Here is an 18241-nt window from a genome sequence, read left to right as displayed (position 1 = left end):
CAAAGATTTAGTCTAGGCATGCAGGTTCGGTTAGTTCGGTCAGTTTTGGAATTCGGTCAATTCGGGTCAATCAAAATCTCACTGAAGTGAACCAAATTTTTTTTATACGGTTTGGTTTTCAGTTAGTTCAATTTCAAAAAAAAAATGTATTGAAGTTTTTGGCTTTGTAGTTAGTTCGGTTTAGTTCGAAATTGTGATGAAAATTGATACTGCTTGATAAACAAATATTTGAAAAAAACAAACCAACCAAACTAGAAACCCAATTTTAAACCATTTTTTAGTTGCAAACTGAACCAAACCTTCAAACCGATATTTTCGGTTCGATAGGTTTGTGTAATAACCGCAGGTCTAATTTGGTCCAAGAGGAACGTTGAAAGTAAAACCACACAAATAAATAGGCACATAGATTGAGTCACATTACGAATACACAACAGAACTTAAATCTATTGGGCCCAATAAAACTAGGGCCTATAGAGTAACGTAAGAAACGTCGAGTGTATATAAGGGAGGAAGCAGTTTTTATTGTGAAACCCCTAACATACAAGTAGAGAGTAGCTTCTCACCACCCTCTGGGAGGCCCTCCTGAGGACTGCACACTCAACCTGTCAAGGAGTGCGTTGAAGTCGATAGCTTGCCCACTCTCCTCCATCCTCTGTATCACTGTCATGACGTGGTCTCCTCTGAAACCCATGCTCACTAGCTTCTCTATCAGCTCACCGTATTTTGATCTCAAGACAGGAGATGGTGTCCCAGTGTTACCAGCACCACCAGCCTGGTGCTGCTGAGGTGCGTACCCACCACCTGGTGGACCTTGCATGTAATGGCCTTGTTGTTGCTGCTGATGCGGCTGAGATGGTGGGTATTGCATGATCCGCCCGCCTTCATACATGGTATTGGCGTATCCGGGAGGAGGAGGCCCTGAGGGTGGATACCCATCGCCTGTCTGGGGACTATAAGACATCTTTGTCTGCTGTGGAACCTGTGCTGGTGGTGCACCGTATCCGTAAGCTTGCATCGACTGTTGAGGAGGCCCACCGTACGGCGACTGCATGCTGCTTGGCAACGGTTCTACTGGAGATTGGTTGCTTGGTGGTGCAGGAGGCGTGTATGGTTGGTAGGCTCCACTAGACTGTGGCCTTGCCTGTGGCTGCGGAGGCCAGTTTTGCTGGTACTGCGGGAATGATTGAGTTTGAGCCGAGCTTGGGTGAGATGGAGCAGCAGGTGGGGGCATGAAGTGAGCCTGAGCTGGTGGTGCTTGAGGTTGAGATGGTGGAGGCGGAACAGGCGCTGGTGCAGGTGTGTTTTGAAGCTGTGTTGCAGGAGGCATGTAATACTGCTGCTGCTGCTGTGGCTGCGTTGGTGGCTGTGGTGATATTTGGTGAGGCAAAGCAAGTGCAAGCTGAAGGTTGGGTGCATCTGAGGTGTTTTCATTCTTCTTATGCTCTGGAACAGGAGTCGCGACCCGCTCCTCGCCATGTTGGGAATGAGACGAGGAGGATGAATCTTTCGACACAAGTTGAAGCCTCGCCAGCTCCTTCTGGGTATCAGCTAGCTCTTGTTTGTCTCTGAGAACTTGAACTGACCTATGCACCTACATCAAAACATACAAATCGTCTCAATAACACCCATTTGCAGAATCATAAATTCTTACAAAGTAAAAAAGGACATAGCAGAACACACCTCTTGAAGATGTTTATCCAAAGACCTAAGCTTAACATCAGCCTCCTCGTTATGACGAGTCAAATCCGATCTCATTTCCCCAATAGTCTTATCAAGGTTGTAGCAATACAGTTCTAACTGGGACAAACGTGAGCTTAAGCCTTCAAGAAAGCGCATCATGTTGTCTGAATACTTCTTCATGCTTCGCTCAACAGTGGCAGTAAGCTCTTCCTCCCTCAAAGAGTCCTCTGGTGGAGCGTAAGAGCCTGTAGGGAAAACCGAAGACCTCGCCATCCTGGTCTTGTGAAATTCCTACAACAGCAGTATCATAATCAAGTAAATGAAGACTTCTTCGAGGGCATGACTAAAGTTTACAACCTTTATAGATATAAAGCAACAGGGCATGTCGATAGGTTTCGATTTAACCTAAGAAACGCACCATCTTTACTTCAAATTCAGAACAAAATCAAAACCCTAGAATCCCCAAATATCAATAAAATTCGGCGATCGAGCAGAATCAGTGTGTTCACCTTATTGGAGTTGGAAGCACCGATCGCGGGATCGGAGTTGGAGCCATCAGAGGAGTCATGGTTGGTGAAGTCGTCGTAAGAGCAGAGGATATCATCGGACCCGAAATCGAAGCCCTTCGATCCCGGGTTGACCCGACCCGATGCTCCCGAAGCCATGGATCCGAACACTGAGATGGATTTGTGAGAGAAGAATCAAAAAGGAGGGGGAGATCGCTTTGATTACTGATAGTCTTGTGAGCAAAGCAAAGCTCGTTCTGGATTTCTTCAGACCCTTTGTGAACGAACACGCAAGCAGAAGCAGCAGGAGGAAAACGTTTTGCTATAAGGATGCAAGAAAAAAACAATATTTGAGTTTTCATCCCCAGAGAGTTTAATTATTATTTGTTTGACCCGTTTGTTTGGGTTAGTTAATTTTACGACCTTCTCAAATATGAACGCCGTCGTTTTAATAGCGGTGTTGCTATTTCAACATATAAATTCGGAGGTTGATTTTATTAGAGAGAAAGAAATAGGTTTTGCTTGTGTGTACTTTGGGGTCTCCTCACTGGCCATATCACTGAAAGTAAGTGTTCTTTGATCCATTGTTAGAGGTAAGCAGCTTCTCAACATTGATATTGTTCTTCCATAAGTTGTTTATGAAGATACTTCTTTAATATGTCTACACTCAAAGAGTAAATGGTTTAGTGGAGCTTTGATCTTTGTCATTATGGAGTCTGAGCATCTTATTGTTTTTGTCTTATCACTCAGTACCTTTCTGAGCATTGACTACTGGTGGTGGTTGTTTGGGATATAATATACTAGGACCGGTATGGGCGGGATGTGTTACATTTATATTTTTCATTACGAACATATGATTGTTAATATGTAAATCCAATGGTAGGAGTTGGTCTGGAACTTGATGTTGTAGTTGGTTTGTTTGTGTAAAGTTTAATCGATGGATGGACGATTGAAAATGAAAATCATGCTCTTTGAATTATTTTGAGTTTTCGTAGTTGGACTTTATTATTTTATCTATCGTGGTTGTCTACTGTATATAATACTATAGTGGTATTCCGGGTTCATATATTTTATTTTTACACGAATTTACAATTCATTTTATTGTCTTTATAAAGAAAATATGTTCAAAAATATGAAAATGAAAATATGTTGAAAGAGAATGATATTTTCCGGATCTATTTGATAGTAGTTAGCGATTGTAGTGTATTACTTTGTTTTCAAGTTGCTTAGTTCAAAGTGGAATAACATTAGTGGTTTTGACTAATCGATTCAATAAAAATAGAATAAAAAGGTCGTAACAAATTTAAACATGAATAATGAAGTAAAGTTGATGTTTTATTTAGAGAACATATTTATATTGTTAAGTACAATGTGGACAGTATATAGAAAGAACGGCATTTGAAATTTTTTTATAGAGACTAATCTGAATTTAAACATGTATAATGAAGTTTTGTTCATATATTTTTCTTATTTGATTTTTGGTAAGAAATTAAGTCTGGCAATAAAACATAATTTTATTCATGATTCTTATATTTTAATTAAGCAACAATATTTGTACTATTTATTTTAAATTTTTCTTAGGGTGCTTAGTTTTTAAACCAATTGAATAATATAATGAGGCTTCTGCTAATGTAACTTATATTTGTTTAATCATTTTTTTTCTGTAGAGGTTGGGTGATTTATATAGACTGCATTTTTATAATAGTTGGGAATTAGTGACACATGAGAATTGCTTGTGTTTTAGTGGAGGATAATGTTTGGATTCATTGTCATGTCTTTAGTTTTGTTTAAGTTGAGTAAGCTATGTTGAGAGCTTATTACACTTTTAGTATTTTCTGTCTGAATATCTCTATAAGAATTTTTGTTTGAGTTTGTTGATATACTTCTCAGAAGAAGGAATTTGCTATAAACTTGAATAAAAGTAATATTCCTTTGCTATCTCCTCACGCTCTCTATGTATCTTTGTCCATGATTTGCTTAATGTTTTTTTTTTTCTGTGGTGGCTTTTTCTGCTAAAACGGCTGATTACTTGAACGTGACCACCCAAGCAGTGATGATATGCATCACTTGAACGGCTCTGTCTATTTATCCCAAGGATCTTCTCTTGTCTAGAGCCAATTAGCAAGCTTCTAAGGCAGCTGATGTAGCCAACACGGAAGATGTTCTCTTCTTTAGGTCAACTCGAGGTGTCTCTTTCTGTGCTAAAGCTTCTCACATAGAAACATGTGGAAACAATACAGCACCACCAATCGGAAAGTACATAGCTCAGGCAAAAAAAAAGAACAAACTTTTTTTCTTCTTCTATTAGCAAGAGATGAAGGATACAAACAGAAGAGATACAACATTGAGATCTTTTTTTAATCTCAAATAAGAATCATGAGCAATTACTACAATATAAGAAGCGCAATTTTTAGACTTAAAAGGATTGTTACTACGTCTCTGGTGGTCTTTAATAAAGCTGAGAGCTTCACTGTCTGAAGGAAGAACTGGAATGGCTCCTTTCTTGGTTGTCGTGATGGCTCCACAAGCGTTAGCGAACCTCGGCACTTTCCTCAGTTTCTTTTCCTCCTAAAGAATCAGTAAACCACACTTGTTGATATTGAATTGAAAGAAATCTGTGGAGGACCGATGAGGGTTAAACTAAAAATTATGAGAAGCTTGACAAATATCAGAGAAGCAACATAATAAAATCAGATTCTATCTATCATCGAAGGTATATGAAAGAGCTCGACCTATTCATCAAGCATGAGCATGTAGACTCCCAGTAGCTCTCCTCTCTTGACTTGGTGTGCTTCCCAGAAACGAAGGAGGCTTCAAATCTGAAAAAGATATGGGATGACGCCATGGTTGTAGCAGTACTGTTTGTAAAGAAGGAATATGATTGAATCTTGAATTAGTGAGAATTAGAGAGGTCTTCATCCTTATTTAAAGTCTTAGGAATTAGGGATTTGTAATGGAAGTTGAGAAAGGATTCATTGAAGTTGACGTAGTGGGAAAGCTGGACAGGTGTATTTAATGGAGAGACGTTATGAAGTGGCTTCAATGAGAAACTAAAGCATTATTCATGGTTTTTGCGATCGGAGGTGCGATGGAGAACGAAGAAGACGACGCTCTAGAGGGAGACAGTGTTATCGGATCCAAAGTGTTTAGAGCATGGGCTGAGATTGGGCTTGAGTTGAGTTTTGTAGCCCATTATTTAATCGAAGTTCACAAAGTTTAAGTGTCTCGACACGTGTCTTAAAATGCCTTATGCTGAATGGTGAGGTGGCATCACAACGAGGGAGAAAACTCTCCTTTATTATTATAGATAGACAGTGCGATTTTGGTTGAGCAAGTGCATTGGTGAAAATAACATGAGTTTTATAGGTTGGCTATCGCTGTGGCCCTCTGATTTATATGATTAACTCTGGTAATAGTATTTCTTTGTGGGGGTTAGTGCGATTCTTATTGTTTTAGCAAAAATATTAGCCAATATAAATTGTTTTCTACATTGTTTTAAGATCACCTAATGGAAATATTGGCGATTCTACATTGTTTTAGCAAAAATAGTGGCATAGACCGTGATGAAGTAACATCTGAAAATTTAAAGTGTATATGCATATATGATACAAACTGGAACTGGAATCACCTGTACATTTGGAACATTTGTGTTATCAGCATCAGAGCCCAATTCTATTTCAGTGGTGGATCTCAGCTCAGTGGAACCAATTTTATGAGTTCTCACAACCGTCTTTTTCACCATCACGGGAGCAGTTCTCACAGATCAGATAACACTGGAAGGAAAGATTTTTCTGCAATGTGTATGATGAGAAAAACAACAATGATTGTTGATGTTTATTAACTAACTGTTACAGAATTATCACTAAGAGAATGAGAAGTCATATTTAATTATTTTTTTAGAACACCAAGCATAATATGTCCGACCCTATTAACAAAAATAAAACTGTCTCACACGCGTAAAAACGATTATCTTTGCATTCTATAAACTCCTTATTAAGATTTTTTTGTACCCTGCCTTTCACTTAATTAAAAAAATAGATTCTTGCTTAGATTTATTTTACTTAAGATAATTACTCAAACACTATTAAAAAGTTGCATAATTAATAAACATTTAAAATTTATTCTTATTCAACACTTGAAAGTTAGCTATGGAATTATAACTTTATTTTTATGTATATTCTTAACGACAAAGTCTCAAGCTCCTAGGAAAAAGTGTAACCGGAGTTTCCCCGATCCTTATTCAACTTGTGTCAATTAGGGCACAATAGTTGATCGGATAGACTACAATATCCAAAATGTATCTACATCGGTAGAGGAAGGCTATAAGCAACTACAAAAGGTTTGATTCTTAACCAAAAACTACATAAGTTATTTTTTTGTGAGGTCTTAGAGAACTAACAGAGAGACATGTGTTTTTATAGGCGGAGAGAACACAAAGAGAAGGAGCAATGGTGAAATATGCAACAATACTCCTTATACTTTGCTTCATAATGATTGTCCTTTTAATTCTCAAGAATGTATTGTTTTAGTCACATCACATACGTATCATTTTTCTAAAGGATCAGCTGTCAGCTGCCCTTTTGTTACAAACAAACGTTAACCATGTCTTTTTCTTGTTGAGTTATCATTTCCAAGCGTTTTTTAAATGTAGAGTTTCAAAAAAAAAAAATACCAGTTTCTTTTTGTTTCTTGTTGTCTTGAAAATTTGGAACTGATGGTAACACTGGAAAGGAAAAACAGTTTCATCCATGGATATTGATAAAATATTAGATGAACACAGCAGAGAAAATATTAGCTTTCATTGATATTGATAAAAAGTTGAGAACAGATGAGAGAAACGTTTTATGGAGTCTCTCCCTTTACCTGCTGGCTGCTGTTTTTATGGAGCTTTCATTGATATTTTACCCTGATACACTATCCCAATCCAGACATTGAGAAGCATTTAGATTAATGTGCGTTGCATAGAAAGTAGCAGGTGTAAAACAAAAGAGAACTTACATGTGTAGCATCAGGTCCTTTCTAAGATCCATCAAGATGAAGTGCCTTTTCTTGTATCATTCTCAGTCTAGCAGCTCCTCTCTCTCGCTGCAGCCTGACGCTCTGATCTCTCCCGGATCTCTTCTTCTTATTCTTCAATGTGATACGGTTGAGGTTACTAGGCCTCCAGTTCTGTTTCACTACAGGCGTAAAGGCAAGGCCCATCGAGTCTGATAGAGGAGAGGGAGAGGCCCAGTGATGAAGTGGTGAGCTGGGGGGATCTAGAAGCATGAGGAAGTGATGACCTGTCCTTGCTGTTACGGACGCACATGGGATGTTGGCGTTGGCGTTGCAAGTTGTTGAGTGAAGGTCAACTTTATAAATAAGGAATAAGTCTGTCATTATCTTTTATCAATTGTTTGATCAACTTTGTGCATGGGGAGAGTGAGAAACTCCTGAGAAAAACTCAACCTGTACACATTTGCGATCAATACAACTCTATTTTCATTCTCAGATCACATTGTTCTTCCTTTTGATAACTAAAGTCTATCAAATTGGTATCAGAGCACTTGCGATCCTGGAGATATGGCACCAAAGAAACCAGATCCGGAGGTTAACATGGACCAGTTGCAGCAACAGATGAGCCGAATCACTGCTTCCGAAATGGAACAGACGAGGGGGCGAGTTGACTCGCTTTAACAGACGTTGCAGGCGATGCAGACTCAGATGAGCGACGTTTTTGGCCGGTGGGAGCAACGGAGACGTGAAAAGGAGGAGACGAAGCAGCGGTTGTTGGAGAAGGCACGAGGAAAGTGTATTGTTTGTGAGGATCCTCGGTCGGAGGTGATGATCGGAGGTAAGGAACACCAGGAGGTAGGTGAGCAGAGCCAAATGGTGGATCTAACTCCGATCGGGCGTAGGGAGGAGAGATCTGGATCTCACCGTTCGCGAGAACGCTATGAGTATTCCAGAGAACCTCGTGGAGGGCGCGATCGTTCGTTGACTCGTCGTTTGAAACTACCGCTTTTTGACGGCGAGCAAGCGGATAGTTGGGTGTTGAAGGTGGAGCAGTTCTTTGAGCTCGCCGACTACACGGAGGAGGAAAAGCTGTGAACCGTACGTACGTGCTTTGATGGTGAGGCTTTACTCTGGTACCGCTGGGAACGTGATCGAAACCCGTTTCGCAGTTGGAATCAGATGAAGTTCCGCATCTTGGAGCAGTACTCGGCGAACCGTGACACCTCTGCAGGGGAACGTCTTCTGACGTTACGACAAACGGGCACGGTACGTGACTACTGTAAGGAGTTTAAATCCCTAGCCATGAACGCCCCGGAGTTGTCAGAGGATGTGCTCGAGCTGGCGTTCATGATTGGGTTGAAGGCAAAAATCCGCGCCGGCGTGAAGATGTTCGACCCCCGGGGATTACAGAAGATGATGGAAATGGCGAAGAAGGTGGAGGATTGGTCCGTGGAGGAAGATACAGGCCCAACAAAGGGAGGAAAGTCTTCGGGTTCGGGCCCGTCCAATTTTTCCACAAAGCCCAACTCGGGTGGGTCAGGCCCACAACTCACGCGCACTAAGCCCAACCCGTTTCCTCCGACCCCTAATGTTCGAGGAAACGAGAAGGCGAAAAACCATGGCCGCCTGAAACCTCCATTTCGCAGACTAACACCGGAGGAGGTGGCACGTTGGAAAGCGGAGGGTTTGTGCTTTAAGTGCGATGAGAAGTTCCATCGGAACCATCTGTGTGCGAAGCCGGAGCTCACAGTTCTTTTACTTCACGCGGATGGTACTGAGACGGAGTTATTGGAGGAGCAGTGCGAGGTGGAGGAAGTGGTTGAGGAGGAAGTAAAGGCGGTCGTCGCCGAAGTTTCCATCAATTCCGTCGTCGGGTTGACCTCCCCACGAACGATGAAGCTTCGGGGTACGATTGAGGGCGAAGGTGTGGTGGTGCTCATTGATAGTGGGGCCTCCCACAACTTCATTTCTGAGAAATTGGTGGCCAAACTGGGATTGTGCACTAGCGAGACTTCCCGTTACGGTGTGTTGGTGGCGGGGGGTGTTAAGGTGCATGGAAAAGGGGTCATTGAGGGAGTAGAGCTACGACTACCAACATGTTCAATCCTCACTAGCTTCTTACCGCTGGAGTTGGGGATTGCAGATGTTATCTTGGGGGTGCAGTGGCTGGATACGTTAGGGGAAGCTCGTGTGAATTGGAAGCTCCAGAAAATGAGTTTTTGGATGGAGAAGGAGTGGGTTACGGTTCAGGGAGAATTTGACTTGCATTCTGCTGCAGTCTCATTGAAGTCTTTATGGAAGGCGCTGGAGCATGACGGGGAGGGCGTGTTGGTGGAGTTTGGCGGTCTTCAAAGGGAGGAAGTCGCATTACCAGTGAAGGTTTCTCGAGACCTCGAGGGCTTACTGTCCCAATATTCCCATGTGTTCTCGGAGCCTTCAGGGTTACCTCCATCGCGTGGGGAAGGAGCACAGTATTGTGCTGGAAGAAGGAGCTAAGCCAGTGAGTGTGCGACCGTTTCGATACCCGCAGATTCAGAAGGCGGAGATCGAACGTCAGATACATTCCATGCTGGCTGCGGGAATCATTCAAGAGAGTGGTAGTCCCTTCTCAAGCCCGGTGTTGCTGGTGAAGAAGAAAGATGGGAGCTGGCGGTTCTGCGTCGATTACCATGCTCTCAACCGTGTGACAGTGGCCGACAAGTATCCGATCCCTATGATCGACCAATTGTTGGATGAGTTGCACGGCGCGCAGGTGTTTTCCAAATTGGATCTAAGGTCAGGATATCATCAATACTCGTGAAGACGGAGGACGTGCCTAAGACTGCGTTTCGGACTCATGACGGCCATTACGAATTTATCGTCATGCCGTTTGGGTTGTCCAACGCACCAGCGACGTTCCAGTCCCTTATGAATCAGGTCTTTCGACCCTTCTTGAGACGGTTCGTTCTGGTATTTTTTGATGACATCTTGGTGTACAGTCGAACGAAAGAGGAGCATAAGGAACACTTGGAGTTAGTGTTGAAGGTTCTAGCGGATCAGCAACTCTACGCGAACCTGAAGAAGTGCCAGTTTGGTTGCGCTCAGGTGGAGTACTTGGGGCGTATCATTTCTGGAAAAGGGGTGGCGGTGGATCAATAGAAGGTTCGTGCGATGTTGGAATGGCCTATACCCAAGAATGTGAAGGAGCTTCGCGGGTTTCTTGGCCTTACGGGCTACTATAGGAAATTCGTGAAACATTATGGCAGCATTGCTCGGCCACTGACTGTGCTCTTGCAAAAAGACCAGTTCGCTTGGAATACGACTGCGACCACGGCCTTTCAAGCGCTTCAAAAGGCGATGACTACGGTGCCAGTACTCGCGATGCCTAACTTTGACGCTCAGTTTGTTGTGGAGTCTGATGCGTCCGGAGTAGGATTGGGAGCAGTACTGATGCAGGGAGGGCAACCTATTGCATTTTTTAGTCAGGCCCTTACGGAGAGACAGCGCTTGAAATCAGTCTATGAAAGGGAACTTATGGCCATTGTCTTCGCAGTGCAGAAGTGGCGGCATTACTTGTTGGGGAGGAAGTTTTTGGTGCGCACTGATCAGAAGAGTCTGCGGTTTTTGATGGAGCAACGCGAGGTCAACCTTGAGTATCAACGATGGCTCACTAAACTACTCGGGTTTGATTTCGACATTGTCTATAAGCCAGGGCTCGACAACAAGGCCGCTGACGCTTTATCAAGAAGAGTGGGAGTGTCGGAGTTGTATGCTGTGTCTATCTCTTCGGCTCTCCAGCTGGAAGAGATTGCGGGAGAGGTCGACAAGGATCCTGCACTTCAGCAACTTATCAACGAATGGACTGCAGATCCTCTGTCTCACCCAGATTGTGCGGTAGTCCAGGGTCGACTGTTGCGACAAGGGAAACTGGTGATACCAAAGGATTCCGCATTTGTGGGGCTGATCATGCGGGAGTATCATGATGGCAAGATGGGAGGACACGAGGGTGTCTTAAAGACTCAGAAGAGGATCGCAGAATTGTTCTATTGGAGCGGAATGCTGACTGACATTCGCAAATTTGTGGCATCGTGCTTGGTTTGTCAACGTCAAAAATACTCTACGCTGGCTCCGGGGGGGCTGCTTCAGCCTTAACCGATTCCTGAGAGAGTTTGGGAGGATGTCTCAATGGATTTTGTGGAGGGGTTGCCGCGTTCGAAGGGACTGAACTCCATCATGGTGGTCGTCGATCGTCTGACAAAGTATAGCCATTTCGTGGGTATCAGTCACCCGTTTACAGCCACAGATGTCGCATTACTCTTTGCTCAAGAGATAGTGAAGTTACATGGCTATCCGAGGACAATTGTCTCCGACCGTGACAAGGTCTTCACGAGCCTGTTTTGGAAGGAGCTGTTTCGTCTCGCTGGAACTCGTTTGTGCTTCAGCACGGCCTATCATCCCCAAACCGATGGCCAGACTGAGGTCATTAACCGGGGCATGGAGACATATTTGAGGTGTTTTGCGGGAGACAAGCCAAAGACGTGGGCACAGTACTTAGCTTGGGCGGAGTTGAGCTATAATACGTCCTATCACTCGTCGCTGAAGATGACTCCTTTCCGCGCTTTATATGGTCGTGACCCACCTACACTACTCAAATATGAGAATGGATCGACGGTGAACGCAGAGTTGGAAAAGCAGTTGCAGGAGCAAGATGCGACTTTGACCTTGCTGAGAGAGCATCTCCACAGGGGTCAGCAGACCATGAAGGACCGAGCTGATAAAAGCCGCAGGGACATTGCTTTCGCAGTGGGAGATCTTGTTTTTGTCAAACTTCGTCCTTATAGGCAGAGGTCTCTGGCTCATCGTCTGAACGAGAAGCTATGTGCTCGCTTCTATGGCCCGTTTCCAGTCGACGCAAAGATTGGGCAGGTGGCTTACAAGTTGAAGTTACCAGAGGGATCCAAGATTCATCCAACTTTTCACATCTCTCAACTCAAGAAGGCAGTGGGAGAATCAGATGAGTTTCAACCTCTGCCTCCGCAGTTATCCAGTGAAGGGGAGTTGATTGTGGAACCGGAGAGCGTGTTGGCTACGCGTGATCACCCACGTACTAGCCAAAAGGAGCTTTTGATCAAGTGGAAGGGCTTGCCCAGTCATGATAGCACTTGGGAGTGGAAGTCAGTCGTGAAGGAGCGGTTTGGTGGGTTTGACCTTGAGGACAAGGTCAATTTCGTTGGGGAGGGTATTGATACGGTTGAGGTTACTAGGCCTCCAGTCCTGTTTCACTACAGGCGCAAAGGCAAGGCCCATCGAGTCTGATAGAGGAGAGGGAGAGGCCCAGTGATGAAGTGGTGAGCTGGGGGGATCTAGAAGCATGAGGAAGTGATGACCTGTCCTTGCTGTTACGGACGCACATGGGATGTTGGCGTTGGCGTTGCAAGTTGTTGAGTGAAGGTCAAGTTTATAAATAAGGAATAAGTCTGTCATTATCTTTTATCAATTGTTTGATCAACTTTGTGCATGGGGAGAGTGAAAAACTCCTGAGAAAAACTCAACCTGTACACATTTGCGATCAATACAACTCTATTTTCATTCTCAGATCACATTGTTCTTCCTTTTGATAACTAAAGTCGATCACAATGTGATCCCTCTTTGTCTCAGTTGACCCTCTTTAAACGCTTCAACTCTTCCTGTTTCTGTTTCTCCCTCTCATTGATATCTAATGTCTCTCATTGTTTCTGTTTTTCATACTCTGATTCGCGTTCTGTTTCTTCTCTAACTCAGGCTCTTTCACAACCATCTCATCCTCCAGATCCTAAGCTTTATCATCCTCCTGAGTCATGAGCTGACCATAGCAAAAAATGTTAGCAACAGAAAATAAGTTCAAGACAGCGGAGATGTGTAAAGCATCTAACCGGTGAAACTACTCCGATGGTGAAAATTTACGAACATCAAAAACGTACACAACAATCATCAAAATCTGGAAAATGTCTCAGTGAAAAATCTGTAACAGAAACTTAAAAAAAAAAAACAAAGTGACGATTATAAAGAATTCATGACGGCAAAGATGTGTAAAATTAACCGGTGAAACTAATCTGACTATGAACAAAAGGGGGAGTTAAATTGATAACCTTAGAGGAAGACTGAAACGTTAGCCATATAACACCATGGCGTACATTCCTGGCCTCCTGGAACGGAGCAAACAAACTTAAACGGTGGAGGAGGAGCGGCCAGTCTGCAAATCGGAGAAGAAAACTGAAACGTTAGCCATATAACACCATTTTTGTTTACTGGGTTGTTTAGAACGAATGAGAGGATGATTCTCAAAGGAGTAAAGCATACCTTTTTATAGCTGAACTCCATCGCCTTGCATAACAAAAAATCGCATTGAATAGATCGTGGATGATCGATTAATGGAAGGTTGACAGTGGATATCTCGGTTACTTGTACCGTTCCAGACCGTAAGAAGGAAGATGAGAGATCGTCTTCAAAACCCTAATCGCCATTAGCGCTGGAGACGGGAAGAGAAGAACACGTGATAAATGGAACGGTGCGTTTCATCAAGGAAAAGCTAGTGGGCTCAACAGTGAGGTGAAACGGCCCAACAAATATAAAGTCCATACGAATGAACGAAAGCAATAAATGGAACAGTGCGTTTAGCACACAGCGGACACGTGTCAAGATGACAGACACCGAGTTTCTGACCTGGACGCCTACGTGTCGCAACCTGGAGAGAAAGAACCCTCTTTTATATAATAAGAAGATAGTCACAATTGTTAGCTACGCTTTTTTGAGGAACATATTTTAGTTGTCGCACCTGCACATTTTTGAGGCTTTAAACATTTTTAAGATGTTTAGTAGAAAAAAAAAAGAATTCATAATTTTGGGATTTATATCTATGTAAAATACTTTCAAAAGTTTTGGGAGTCAAAGTCAATATTTCAGCAGACTATGCTTAGATCTGGCTCTGTGGTGGTATTGAACTGGTTCGAGATAGTTCGGACAAGTTCTTCTAAGAAATATTTGTTATTATCGTACATTTCCCTCTCATTGATCCACAATTTGAAAGTTGTGCTGGAGTTGTGATTAAAGTATTAAACCGATTCTTTATATAGAAAATTACTAGAATGTTATAGAAAAGTTGGTTTATTAATAGAGTGTTATATATCTTTTTAAAATTACTAGAATGTTTGGATACACCTTGTAAATGACAATAAGAGCCTTTGGTTAGTTTTTTTTAATTAATATTATTTTTAAACACTAAATCCACATCGGTAATTAACAATCCACATAAGCAAAATAGAAATCAAACTGTCTCCTTCTCCACATATACATAGGGGTTAAAAAAAAAGAAACGAAGAACATTGTCGTCGTCTCGAAGAAGGAACCACAAGCTTTATCCCACTCTCCGAAATCCTCGTCGACATTGTGTTTACTTCGTCTTCCTCGAACTAACTCTTTGTCTTTGATACTGTGTCTTCTCCGATATCGTCTTCCCCGAAATCGTCGTCTTCAATCATTTGTACGAAATCGTCTTCGTCGCATTCTTATCTACGAGTTCGTCTTTTCCGGTAGGATGTCGCGACGTTATATATTGTATTTTGGTTGAGTTTGTGGGTCAGTTATATATTATATTTCATCTGAGTTATATATTTTGTTGTGACTGAGATAGGGTTATGTTGCGGCTGTGATATGGTTGAGGGTTTTGTTGCGTCTGAGTTAGGGTTTTGTTGCGACTGAGTTAGGGTTATGTTATGACTGAGTAATTGTTATGTTATTGCTGAGTTATTGCTATGTCGTGACTGAGGAATTGTTATGTTATGGCTGAGTTACTGTTATGTTGTGGCTGAGTTATTTTTATTTTGTTGAGTTATTGTTATGTTATGGCTGTGTTATTGTTATCTTGTGGCTGATTTATTGTTGGGTTATATGATCAGATAGATGTTGCTGAAGTTAAATCACGGGATTACCCTCCAAAACTTTACCCTGAAGGGTCTTCTAACCTAAAAAAAAGATATTAATCACAATTTCCGTATAGGAAATTTCCCCCACATTAGAGTAACAATAGGACTTGATGTGTGGGAAGAACTGGTGAACTCTCTCATTGGAGTAGTTGCTAGGCTAGCTGGACGCGAAAGCATATGGTCTGGTAGGACCGTACACTATCTACTATGTAGACAACTGCGAGTACATAAGAAGGAGATATGGTGTCTCGTGGTTGATGAGGCTATCAGGTTTAGCTTGCTCGAGTTTGGTGAGATCACTAGGTTAAACACATGTCCATTGCCAACCGAAAATTTTGAACCTGATCAATACAAAGAGTTTTGGGAGGAGCTGAAGGTGCCGCTTGGGATGGCACCCAAGTTAGATGAACTGAAGGAAGCATTAGCGTTTTGTCCGCTCTGGAGTTTTGAAAAGCGTAAGTGGTTAGGGCTGCTACTTCTTCAAGCCATGGGAGTCTATTGTTTTCATCACAATTCAAGGATACCTTTTGAAAGTGCAATAAGGGTATTCGACGATGAAGCCATGGGGTCGTATCCATGGGGTCGGACTGCATACGAAGTTCTCATTGACTCTATTAAAACGTAGGCTCCAGAAGGAGGGTCATACATAATAAGCGGCATGACCGTCGCGTTATTGATTTGGGCGTATAAATCCGTCGCATGCTTCGGTGAGAATTTTGGGAGAGTGGTGAATAATGAAAACGTTCCGCTTTTGCGATGGGGTGGAAAGCGTACACGTGCAAGTTTTGATAACTTGTTGGCTGCCAAATCAAAGAGCATGGCGAGGTAAGGTTTAACGTTGAGTTTTTAGTTTTTTGATGGCTGATTTATTATATTTGTTGGCTGATTTATTATATTTGATGGTTGAGTTATGTATTATTTTGGTGGCTGAGTTTAATTATAACTTGGTGTTGCAGGTGCGTGTGAGGAGAATGGTTTTGAAGGACTCAATTGAAGAGATGTTTCCAAAATGGCCGGGTGAACCTGACGACCCACAACTCGTTAGCTTGATAACAGTCATACATGGATTTGTGAAAGGTTTTCGGAAAGTGCAGAGGAATGCACAGAGGAATGCGCAGGGGAAGGGGAATGAGAAGAAGAAGAAAATGAAGGGTGGAATTTTGTCAGAAGCTGAGCCACCCACTAAGAAGCAGAAGAAAGTTAAGACGCAGAATGAAGTAAACAACATTGAGGGTAAACTGCTGCAACGGGAAAGGGTTCTAGCGAGGAGGAAGGTAGCAAAGATTTGGAGAACAAAGCGACTCTGACGACCATTGTGAGTACTCTGGAGAATATTTCCAGAAAATTTGGTCAGATTGATTCACGGTTTGACGCTTACGAGTTAGAACGGAACAGACCATTGATGGACCAGAAGACGATTGATGACATGGTGAAAGGTTTAGTGGAGGAGCGTCTGAAAGTTCTAGGGAAAATTCCCAAAAACTATGATAACCTCTCAAACGGCGGTGAAGAAGAATCTTTGCCATCACCTCAGCAGAATACGCAGCAGAAGTCTGTCAATAGTCCAGCGTTAGTCGACGAGACTCCTGGTAAGGATACAGGGGTGAAAAGGACTTTGGCTGAGGAGTTTGATAAGGATACAGGGGTGAAAAGGACTTTGGCTGAGGAGTTTGGTAAGGATACAGGGTGGAAAAGACTTTGGCTGAGGAGTTTGGTAGTGTCGCTAAAGCTACTGATCTTGATTTCGTATATTTTTCTCCTTCAAAGGCTACTAAGGATGATAAGGATGCTAAGGTTCTAGCCTATGGACGCGGCTGCAGGGGCAGGCGTACTGTAAAGGATGAGGATGCCACTGATAAGAAAAAAGCAGTGCAGGCAGAGGCTGCGTTGAAGAGGAAGGAGAAGGCTGACGCTAAGAGAAAAGAGGCTGCGTTAAAGAAACAAAAACTGGCTGAGTTAAAGAATCAAGAAGCCGAGGCTAAGAGAAAAGAGGCTGAGTTAAAGAAGCAAAAACTGGCTGAGCTAAAGAAGCAAAAACATGTTGAGTTAAAGAAGCAAAAACATGCTGGAGAGGACAGTGAATGTGCTGTGACGAACGATGGAGTTCTTGGGGAAGAGAACAAATTTGCGCCTGAGTCTGATGTCGAGAATCAGGAAGTGGTTAGATCTGCCGTAGTAAAGGAATGTCGGGAGAAACGTGTTCAATTATCTCCAAAAGGGTTTGCATTGATGATTGTTTCTTCACCACCAGTTTTTCCGTACATTGGAGACGATGGAACGACGTGCATGAGGAAGAATGTTAAGCCTTCATCAGCAATATATGACCCTCTAGCACCTATTGATCCGGTGCTATTTGAAAAACTGATGCAACACATTAAGGGATTTCCACCCAAACCACCAGCACCAGCAGATAAACCAGCAGTCCTCCCAGCTGATCATGAGAGTGACTTCTACAGCATACTCATCCATGAAAGACCGTGGCCGGAAAAAGAATATGGATGGGTGTTTGATAATGTAAGTTTTTAGTACTGCTGAGTTATATATTCTATTACAGCTGAGTTATATTTTTGATTACGGCTGACTTATATATTTGATTACGGCTGACTTGTTAATATTCTTTGTGTAGCATGTCGGTGCATATATAAACGTCCTCATTAAAAGGTCCATGCGAAATCCCACCCCATTCTGGTCCAAGCGGATTGCCTTCATTGACGTTTGGGTGTTAAGTTTTTGGATTCACGATTTCAAGCAGTTCAAGATAAAACCTAGTATGATCACGTTCAAAGGCAATGGTTATGAAGATCTAATAAACGGTAAGCTTCCCCTTGAATGTCCAACAAACTTGAAGTGGTATGAAGATGTGGATCACTTGTACGGATGTCTTCAAACCGGCGGAAATCACTGGGTGGCGTTTCACGTGGATCTGAAGAAGGAGAAGATTGATTGATATGATCCAATCTTTGGACATGCAACACCCGAGTGAGCAGAGAATACTAGATTCATTTAAACCGCAAACGCTTATTCTTCCCGTGATGTTGAGTGAACTTATTCCTGCCAATCTCCGAGCCCCTAGTAAGAAGAAGTTCGCATTCAGATTGTGGGGTGTATTCGATGAAGTTT

At 42.6% G+C, this 18241-nt stretch overlaps 2 protein-coding genes across 2 annotated transcripts; one reads left to right on the top strand and one right to left on the bottom strand.

The window, feature by feature from the left end:
* Positions 1 to 370: 370 nt before the first annotated feature.
* LOC106415937 (protein tfg-1) lies at positions 371 to 2499 on the bottom strand. The gene is made up of 3 exons (XM_013856747.3): positions 2190 to 2499; positions 1681 to 1971; positions 371 to 1591 (listed from the first exon to the last, which is right to left on the bottom strand). The coding sequence occupies exons 1-3, from the start codon at positions 2343 to 2345 to the stop codon at positions 560 to 562; spliced, it is 1479 nt and encodes a 492-aa protein (XP_013712201.3). The 5' UTR covers positions 2346 to 2499; the 3' UTR covers positions 371 to 559.
* Positions 2500 to 15509: 13010 nt separating this feature from the next.
* On the top strand, positions 15510 to 18068 carry LOC125591916. Its single transcript, XM_048766841.1, has 5 exons — positions 15510 to 15719; positions 16078 to 16395; positions 16476 to 16835; positions 16889 to 17635; positions 17748 to 18068. The coding sequence occupies exons 1-5, from the start codon at positions 15510 to 15512 to the stop codon at positions 18066 to 18068; spliced, it is 1956 nt and encodes a 651-aa protein (XP_048622798.1).
* Positions 18069 to 18241: the final 173 nt, after the last annotated feature.

Source organism: Brassica napus, chromosome C8 (genome assembly GCF_020379485.1).
Source record: "Brassica napus cultivar Da-Ae chromosome C8, Da-Ae, whole genome shotgun sequence".
Lineage (NCBI taxonomy): Eukaryota > Viridiplantae > Streptophyta > Magnoliopsida > Brassicales > Brassicaceae > Brassica > Brassica napus.
The sequence above is the reverse complement of the archived record's forward strand: the minus strand, read 5'-3'. Positions and strand labels throughout refer to the sequence as shown.